The following is a 10,185-nucleotide window of genomic DNA, read 5'->3' as shown; positions in this document are numbered from 1 at the left end:
TGGCCAAAGTAAATACATCAAGTTGTGTATAAAAATAAGTTTAATAAAGTCCAATTCAATAAGCCTACTGAGGAAAAGAATCCATGCTTGTCTTACAGGCTAACCACATAACGATTTACACTTGATGTCTCCTAATTAGTCAACATGGTGGTGCTTAGCTAAAACAAGATAAAACATTTACAAAAAGTATTCCAAGCAAAGGTGTGACCAAAGCAGGGGCCTTTAAAATATTACAACAGAAAATAGGAGAGCGTTCACTCTTTATATGAAAAACAATTTCACTGCTCGGGTGTTCAGCGCTGCCGGTCCCAACGCCAGATGGAGGCATCGTCACACACGGCGATCAAAATACTACTGTCACGGCTAAAGCTAGTTTGCCGTATGGCGGATGTGCATTTGGGCAGGGTGAGCGTGGTGGATCTGGAGAGGGAAAAAATAATTAAAAGCAAAAACACATTTTTTATTTGTATTTATTAGATTTTTTTAGGGATTGTCTTGCATGAACTCACTTAGCTTTGTGCGGGTCCTCCACTTCAAGGTCCCAAACATAAAGCTTCCCCACTTGGTTTCCCAGGGCGAGCATCTGTCAGTCAACAGGACACAAGTGAGTATATCGCGACAAACCTTTGGAATATGGCGTTACTGCACTTCACCTTCTGCCAAAAGTCCATGGAGAAGCGCATGTACCAGATATCACACTGACTGTAGTCAAAGCGCCCAAGAATCGTCACGTTGGATTCGTTAGCTTTGATGTGGTCGATGTCATCCTCCATTTTCCCAGGTTTCCAGCACACAATGGCGTTTTCACACGACTAGTAGCGAGAGAGAGAGAGGGCAGGTGAGCGTGACGGGAGCGAGAGACAGCCGATTCATGATCGTTGCGATCCCTGCCTTGGAAAGAATGAGGTCGCCGAGCCACCGCACGCAGTCCACGTAATTTCTATGAATGTCCCGTGTGGAGAAGTCAGGAAAGTGGATTTTCTGTGACACAAACGGCCTGAAAACAAAACAAATATTCATTAATAAATTATCACTGCTTAATTGTTGACTATAGCCTATTGTTAGTCAAAAATATGCACATTTAAGCAAATTTTACGTTTTCTTGCCCTAAAGTAGACATTGTCAAGCATAACAATGGTTAAATGAATGAAAATACAAATGCAGTAATCCCCCGTTTATCGCAGTTAATTGGTTCCAGACACGACCGTAATAAAAGAATTTCCACAAAGTAGGATTCCTTATTTATAACTCAAATATTTTTGTAGTTTGAGCATAGAAAACCTGTTTACAACCTCTTAGAGCCTTTCAGACATAAAATAACACCCCTTTAGTCACCTTTACACTCATATTACCCAATAAAGTAGATCTAATCAAACTTGTCCAAACCTTTTGCAAAGAGAGCCAGATTTGGTGAGGTGAAAATGTGGGGGCCGACCATTTAGCCTGACATTCTCTTTTACATGGAACACCAATAAATCTAAACAATTTTTTGCAAACCAGTCTGCCTTTCATATTTGACTTTATTTAAATTTCAAGATTCTTAAACATGTCTTTGGGTTCATTTGAAACATGACATACTGTATTACTGGCAATTAAATGTTCACTGAACTTTTAGATTGAAAAACAGGGAAATAAGTAACAGTATTCACCAGTGCAAACTACATTTCAAACATGAAATATCACGACTGGCAATTAAATGTTTTCTGAACTTTTTAATTCAATAACAGGGATATATGTTGAATATCATATTCACCAGTGCAGGGTTCATTTGAAACATGGTATATTGTTGAAAATAAATGTTCACTGAACTTTTAATGTTCAAAAACAGGGAAATCAGTCGTCTTATTCAGAAGTGGGTTCGATCTTAATAAAACTAAATTAATTCACTGAGATTTTTATATTGATCATTGTAAATGACAGACAACTTGCCTGCGTTAACGTGATACTGAGATCTGGATTGCAGCATAAAGGTGGTCAGGAGCATCATCAGGACCCGCTTTCTTTTTTAAAAATGTTTATTCATTGTCGCTATTTTAGGAACTGTCTGGAAAGGGTCACACAGTGTTATGGAGCTGGACAGAGTGCTGCTGTGTAAAAGTGAAATTGCATTTAGCGTGTATTTTAGACGCTGGTTAACAGTGCTACGGGCCAGACGTTATTAATTTTACGATCAAATTTGAGCACGGGCCGCATTTGACCCCCTGGCCGAACTTTGGACACGTCTGCTTTAAAACATAAATAAGACTAGTGCTCATGTGTGTTTAAATAAATGTCTTTCGGATGTGTGGACAGGAAGTGACGTTGAGGATTCAGAGTTGAGTTTTAGCTGGAGTAAGCCCATAACAGCACCCCGTGTTATGATGATGATGATTATTATTATTATTGTGCCTGTTGTGAGATAATACAAACCTGATAATGATAATTGTTAACAGCGATCAGGTCTGGTGCGTGTTATCAGTGACACCTGGTGGCCAGAGTAGACCAGAGTTTGTCGTTTATTCACTTAAACTACATTTAAATTTTAGTTCATTTAGCTATTTTTATGCTTGACAATGCTTCATTTAGGCCAAGACTACATAAACATTGCATAATATATACATTTTTTTACTAATTATAGGCCGTAGTCAACTACGAAATAGTGGTCATTTTTGAATTCATTTTTGAAAAACCGTGATAGAGTGAGGGCCCAATGTTTGAACGGCGAAGTGGTGAGGGACGACTGTATAATGCATTCACAAGACGAATTCAAGGACGTAATATGTACAGTACTATCCTACACTGGTCCCTAGGTGTCAGTAATGTTACAATGATGAAACAATAGCCACTATAGTGCAGAAAACTTTCCCAATGCTAACGTGTGAGTCTATGACATGGCTTATTTATGTGTAATATGTCCGATGTCCGGGCCGCACGGTTGTTGAGTGGTTAGCACACAGTCACACAGGCCACACAGTCCGGAGATCGGGAAGATCTGGGTTCGAATCTCCGCTGAGTTTGCATGTTCTCCCCGTGCGTGTGTGTTTTCTTGGGGTACTCCGGTTTCCTCCCACATTCCAAAAATATGCATGTTAGGTTAATTGGCGACTCTAAATTATCCATAGGTATGAATGTGAGTGTGAATGATTGTCTATATGCGACGACCAGTCCAGGGTGTACCCCGCCTCTCACCCGAATCAGCTGGGATAGGCTCCAGCATACCCCTGGAACCCTAAGCGGCATAGAAAATGGATGGATGGATGGATGGATGTCCTATGTCCTGTCATTATGTCTACTAATACAAATATAAAGTTGACTATTAGGGTTGTAGTTCATGTGTTGAGGGCTCTAATGTTAAAAACATATTTAGAAGGTTGTAAACAGTTTTTCTATGCTCTAACTAGGAAAATATTCCATTTATACGTAAGTAATCTGACTTCACGGAAATACACTTATCACAGTCGGGTCTGGAACCGATTAACTGCATTAAACAAGGGATTACGGTACAATAAAGTTGGCCTGGCATGCAATACTGATGGGAAAACTTGGAATGTGGAAATCTTCCTGCAACATTTGAAGTTTTCCCTCTAAATAAAAAGTATTCAATATTTAAAAATTTGGGTAAAAATGTATGAGCTATGAAAGCTATATATTCACAGCCATCAGTGTGCGTTTAAAAATGTTTACACGCATTTTAAATGAACTTGCTTGATATTTCACATTTAAATGTGCATTCTTATGTCAAATATTAATAAGGTGACATAGTAAAATACATTTTTTTCATTGCTGCTGCACCATGCGAGCTAAGTGTGTGAAACAGGGCAATTTTTCCCTTCTGGTTACCTGTTGGTCTTTGAGGGGTTGTACTCATAAGAGCCACGGATGGCCTTCTGCAATCTCTCGGAGTTAATCCGCCAGAGTTTTAGAGAGTGGTCCATCCCGCATGACATTATTTTCTCACCCAGGAGGTCAAAATCCTGCAGTAGAGTTAAAAAAAAAATAACTGTAGATTCTTGATGCTTATGAAGCATGACATCTTGAAACTTACAGCACTCAGGACTTCATCTCGGTGGCCCTCCACACCACCGAATATGGCCACTAGCGTGTCCGTCTGTATATTCCACAGACGAAGGGCGTGGTCTGCGCAAACACGCACAATTCACAGACCTCAACAGACGTCGGTGAAAGGTGACAAACATTTTTCAGTTCAAAGCCGTACCTTTGCTGACCGACAGAAGAAGATTCGGGTCCCTCGGATGGAACTTCAGCTCATTGATTGCGTTCCCGTGACCTACGTAATGCTGTGAGAAAGAATACAAACGCATGACTGTCATGAGATAAACATCCACTGTGATGCTGAGCGGATGCCAACCTTGATGCACTGCATGGTAATGTGGTTTATGATTCGGATTATTCCCCGCGATCCGGCAACAGCCAACAGGGGGTGACTTGTGTTGGTGTCGTAGGTCCAGGCACACGTGTAGAAATTTTCATCTGCCTTTGCACCGCTTCAGTCAAGCAAAATGTGTCAGGTTCTTCTCGAAAAGATGGCATTAAATTCTGAGAGAAAAATCTGCTAAACAAATTTAGCCTTGTACAGTAGTGGTGTGCTTCTGAGAGATGGTGACTTGCACTTCTCTACAGAAACAGTAGAGGTAGTGTTTTCCTGAGTGAGCAACCACAATTTTGATTAGCTATTTAGCTTCCTGTGTAACAGTTACATTACATTTGATTTAGTAATTAATTAGATACCCATTACTGGAAAACAATGGCGTCAGTAACCTTTTTTTTTTTTTTTTTTTTAACGCGGTGACTCCCAACACTGTCTATATCAAAATATGGCGGTGAGGAATAAAGGCTGAATCGTGCTACATCTGATGCCATATTTATCCCGTTGCAGCAATCCCTCGTTTATCACGGTTAAATCGGTTCAAGACCAGACTATGATAGGTGAATTTAGTGGGATTCCTTATTTATAAATGGAATATTTAGTAGGTATAGAATAGAAGACCTGTTTACGACCTTCTCATATTGGCTTTTAACATTATTAGAGTCCTCTGGACATGAAATAACACCCCTATAGTCACCTTTACTACTATTACCCAATATAGTAGACATAAGAGAAAATAAGACATAAATAAGACTCACACGCATGTGTGGATAACAGTCGCAATTGTAGCCTGTGTTATGATAATTATGTTGGTGCCATTGTGCCTGTTATGAGATCATTCAAAACTGCAACAGAAGCCTGTTGTTCCAGCGATCAAGTCTGGGGCTTGTGTGTCTCACACAACATTACTGACACCTAGTGACCAGTGACGAATATTACATAAACACAACGTCTTTGAATAAGTCTACTGAAAGCCTTATATTTGTATTTTACTTCATTTAGAAATTTTTACGCATGAAAATGCTTTATTCAGGCCAGAAATACGTACAATTTGAGCATAGAAAATCTGTTTACAACCTTGTAAATATGGTTTATAACATCATTAGACCTTCTGGACACAAAAGTCATATTTTCCACTCGTATTATTCAATACAGTAGACATAAGAGAAAATAACACTGAAATTAGACATAATATAGACTCACACGTTAGCACTGGGAGAGCCGTGTTATTACTGAGTACGTCCTGTGGTCGCTATCGTCTCATCAATGTTACATTAGACACCTAGTGACTAGTGTAGAATACTACATGTCATCACGTCTTTGAATGAGTCTTCTTATATTTGTATTTTACTTCATTTTGACATTTTTATGCGTGAAAATGCTTCATTTAGGCCAAAAATACATCAAATTTGAACATAGAAAACCTGTTTACAACATTGTAAATATGGTTTATAACATTATTAGAGCCTTCTTGACATAAAAGTTACATTTACACTTGTATTATCCAATTTGGTCGAGATAAGAGAAAATAAGACAGAAATTAGACATAATATAGACTCACACATGTGAGCATTGGGAGAGCCACGTTATTACCAAGTACTTCCTGCGGTGGCTATTATATTTTGTATGCCTTACATTTGTATTTTACTAATTTTGCTTAAATATGCGTATTTTTGAGATCCACGTGCCATTGTTGGAGTTGGAACTAATCGATATGGAATACCAATCACTTTTATTCTACAGGTTGCTCTGAAACCGCTCATATTTGCGTACTGCATGTAAAGCCAACCAATCACAGCTTTGCGGTCCCCTGCAGGACTTGGAGGGGGAAGAGCTAGCATATTCATATATCAAAGCAAGGATACATCTGCGTCTACATAAGACTGCAGGAGTCGGATTTCGCCTTGAGAATGACATTCATACAGAGTGACCTGCATAGAAGATATCATATATTACATGGAGAAGTTAGTTAGAATTTAGTAACATCCTCAAATTTCCCCACACAGAATGAATGACATCAATCATGTATCACATGGTCAGTCACCCTGTTGCTCCCGACCGTGGCAAACACCAGTGGGTCTCCCTCCTTACTATGCCAGTTGAACTGGACGCCAAAGAGAGGCTGGCCGTGGTCTTCCTGCAATAATATCAGCATTATTTATCGTTGTGCTTTAATTAGGCAGCTGATTGAGATGTGGCAAATGCACAAGGGTTTCGCACCCGCAGGCTGTTGACGCATTTAAAAGAGTATCTGCACTTTTTGGACTTGCACTTGCCCTTGCCCCAGCTCTTCCTGCCCGGGGCATTGGAGGTGTTGGTGGGCGTGTCCGGGCGCTCCGCGTTGGTGCCGCTTTCAACACTGGCAGCATCATCCTAATAGAACACACAAGACGTTCCATAAAATCAAAACACGCACACACTTCTGTCATGTGCACACCGCGACTTGGCTACATTAAAATCATCAATGAAAAAATGACATTGCACATACAGTAACAGTCAGAAGTTTAGACACACTTTGCCGGTGAACAACACGAGAAACTGTCCAAACTTTTGACTGGTAAATTAAGCCAGTCAAGCCTCAACAGTAAATCAGGATCAATAAATGGGTATTGACTTTTGAGCAATGCAAGTTAACTCGCGCGAACTGCGGTGTTCATGTCAGTGACAATGACAATGGAACCAGAAGCGAATTTACCGAGCTAAGCGCCGTAGAAAATTGTTGCCAGCCGTCTCTCTCTGGTAGTGAGCGTGAATAAGTAAGTTAACGTAATTCAATGAACCCGCTGGACAAAGCTTCAGCTTTTAGCTTCAAGCTAGCTTTAGCCCGATACTGCTAACCCGCTGAGTGTAACTCAACTAAGCCTTACGTCGGTAAGCAAACAGCACAGCAATTAACCACTTACATTCTCGTCCCCTGACAAATCTGGGTTACTGTTCTCGTCACTGCTTAGCTTCTGCTTCTTGACCGGTATTTCTTTTCCCGCTTGAGACAGGGACTCAGACATGTTCTTATTTTCCCTCATGGTGCTACAACTCCGCCTTTTCCGCTCAGCCGCCGCATGGGTTGCTGGGTATTGTAGTTCAATTCGCACGCTCATAACTGACTGAAGTAACCTCATAAAGTCTCATAACCTCATAACCTCTAAAGTGATAATTATGAGATAAAAAGTCAAAATTATGACATAGAAATTCATAATTGTGTAATTATGAGATATAAAGTCAAAATTATGACATACAAACTGTGAATGTGTCGCTTTCGTCACTGGAGCCTTCATCACATGGCACTCGACAGATGCTCAGTTTGTATCTCATAATTTCAACTTTTTATCTCATATGACTTTTTCCTCACAATTCCAATGATTTATAATTATGACTTTTTCTCTCATACTTTCAACTTTTTATCTCTAAATTATGACTTATCTTGTAATTTCGACTTCAGTCCATCTATCCATCTTCTTCTGTTTACCTGAGATTGGGCAGCAGCCTAAGCAGGGAAGCCCAGACTTCCACCAGCTACTTTGTCCAGCTCCTCCCGGCAGATCCCAAGGCATTTCCAAGCCAGTTGAGAGACATAGTTTCTCCAGCGTGTTCTGGGTCTTTCCCGAGGCCTCCTACACGTGGGACGTACCCTGAACACCTCCCAAGGGAGGCGTCCGGGGGGCATCCTGACCAGATGCCCAAGCCATCTCATCTGGCTACTCTCACTGTGGAGGAGCAGCGGTTCTACTCCAAGTTTATCCTGGATGACAGTGCTTCTTACCTTATCTCTAAGGGAGAGCTCAGCCACCCTACAGTGAAAACTCATTTTGGCCGCTTGTACTCACGATCTTGTCTTTCGGTCACTACCCAAAGTTCATGACCTTAGGTGACGGTAGGAACGTAGATTGACCGGTAAATTGCGAGCTCTGCCTTTCGGCTCAGCTCCCTTTTCACCATAACGGAACAATGCAGAGTCGGCATCACTGCAGATGCCGCATCGTTCCGCCTGTCAATCTCGCGTTCCATCCTTCCACTTGGGTATCTCATCCCCGACCCGGAGATGACACTCCACCCTTTTCCGAGTGAGAACCATGGACTCGGACTTGGAGGTGCTGATCCCAGCCGCTTCACACTCGGCTGTGAACCAATCCAGTGAGAGTTGAAGGTCGATGAAGCCAACAGGACCACATCATCTGCAAAAAGCAGAGACCAAATCCTGCAGCCACCAAACCAGTACTCCTCAACGCCCTAGCTGTGCCTAGAAATTCTGTCCATAAAAGCAATGAACAGAATCGATGACAAAGGGCGGCTCTGGCAGAGTCCAACCCTTATGGGAAATGAGTCTGACTTATTGCCGGCAATGTGAACCAAACTCTGACACCAGTCATACAGGGAACGAACCGCCTGAATTAGGTGGTCTGGTACCCCATATTCCCAGAGTACTCCCCACAGAATTCCTCGAGGGACACGGTCTAATGCCTTCTCCAAGTCCACAAAACACATGTAGACTGGTTGGGCAAACTCCCATGCACCTTCAAGGACCCTGCTGAGAGTGTGGAGCTGGTCCACAGTTCCATGACCAGGACTAAAACCACACTGCTCCTCCTGAAGTGGAGATTCAACTATCCGGCGGATCCTCCTCTCCAGAACCTCTGAATAGACCTTACCAGGAAGGCTGAGAAGTGTGATCCCACGATAGTTGGAACACACCTTCCAGTCCACCTCCCTGGTCTACCAATCTACCAACCCTGAGGTCCACGCAATGCTACAGAGTCGTGTCACCCAAGAAACGCCCACAGCATCCAGTCAACGGTGTTGACTGTGCACTACTTCACACTCCTGAGATGGCGGATGGTAGTCAGAATCTCTTCACAACCATCTGGAAGTCGTTCTCCATTCTCCGAAGTTCTCCAAACTCCTCCCATCTCCGAGTTTTTGCTTTAGCAACCCCCAGAGCTGCCGACTGCTTGGCCTCCCGGCTCCTGTCAGCTGCCTCCGGAGTTCCATGCACCAGAAAGGCCCAGTGGGACACCTTCTTTAGCTTGACGGCATCCCTCACCATTGGTGTCCACCAACGGGTTCTGGGATTACCACCACAACAGGCACTGACCACCTCACGGCCATAGCTCCGATCAACCGCCTTGACAATGGAGGCACGGAACATCGCCCACTCTGACTCAAAGTCCACTGCCTCCTTCAGAACATGGTCGAAGCTCTCCCAGAGGTGGGAGTTGAAACTCCTTCTGACAGGGGACTCTGACAGACGTTCCCAGCAGACCCTCACAATGCATTTGGGCCTGCTGGGTCTGACTGGCATCCTCCCCTACCATTGGAGCCAACTCACCAGGTGGTGTGATTGGTTGACAGCTCCCTTCTCTTCACCAGAGTGTCCAAAAACATGTGCTGCAAGTCCAATGACACAACCACAAAGTCAATCATCGAACTGCTGGTTGATGGTTGAACTACTGATGAGCCACTCTTCGTCTGGTCCCTCCACCAGGACCTGTTTCATGGGTGACCCTTCCAGGGGGATGATAGCCTCCAACAACTTAGCTCCTGGGATCATTGGGACACGCAATCTCCTCTACCACGATAAGGTGGTGGCTCAGGAAGGACTTTTGATCTCATGTCATTATTTTTATGTCATAATTATGACTTTATCTCAGAATTTCTACTTTTTATCTCATAATGACTTTTTCTCATAATTCTGTTTTATCTAAAAATTAGGACTTTTTATCTCATAATTATGACTTTCTCACAATTCCAACTTTTAATTTCCTAATTATGACTTTTTATTTCATAATTTAAACTTTTATCTTATAATTTTGACATTTTATGTT

The 10,185-nt window shown here is 42.3% G+C and overlaps 1 protein-coding gene across 1 annotated transcript; it reads right to left on the bottom strand.

Moving 5' to 3' along the window:
* Positions 1–22: 22 nt before the first annotated feature.
* Positions 23–7,408, bottom strand: eed (embryonic ectoderm development). The gene is made up of 12 exons (XM_054781441.1): positions 7,270–7,408; positions 6,587–6,739; positions 6,411–6,503; positions 6,232–6,297; positions 4,349–4,474; positions 4,196–4,277; positions 4,025–4,116; positions 3,820–3,953; positions 892–997; positions 654–812; positions 510–583; positions 23–420 (listed from the first exon to the last, which is right to left on the bottom strand). Exons 1-12 carry the CDS (start codon positions 7,387–7,389, stop codon positions 294–296), a joined length of 1,332 nt encoding a protein of 443 aa, XP_054637416.1. The 5' UTR covers positions 7,390–7,408; the 3' UTR covers positions 23–293.
* Positions 7,409–10,185: the final 2,777 nt, after the last annotated feature.

Source organism: Dunckerocampus dactyliophorus, chromosome 1 (genome assembly GCF_027744805.1).
Source record: "Dunckerocampus dactyliophorus isolate RoL2022-P2 chromosome 1, RoL_Ddac_1.1, whole genome shotgun sequence".
NCBI lineage: Eukaryota > Metazoa > Chordata > Actinopteri > Syngnathiformes > Syngnathidae > Dunckerocampus > Dunckerocampus dactyliophorus.
This window is presented reverse-complemented; position numbering and strand designations above follow the sequence as displayed.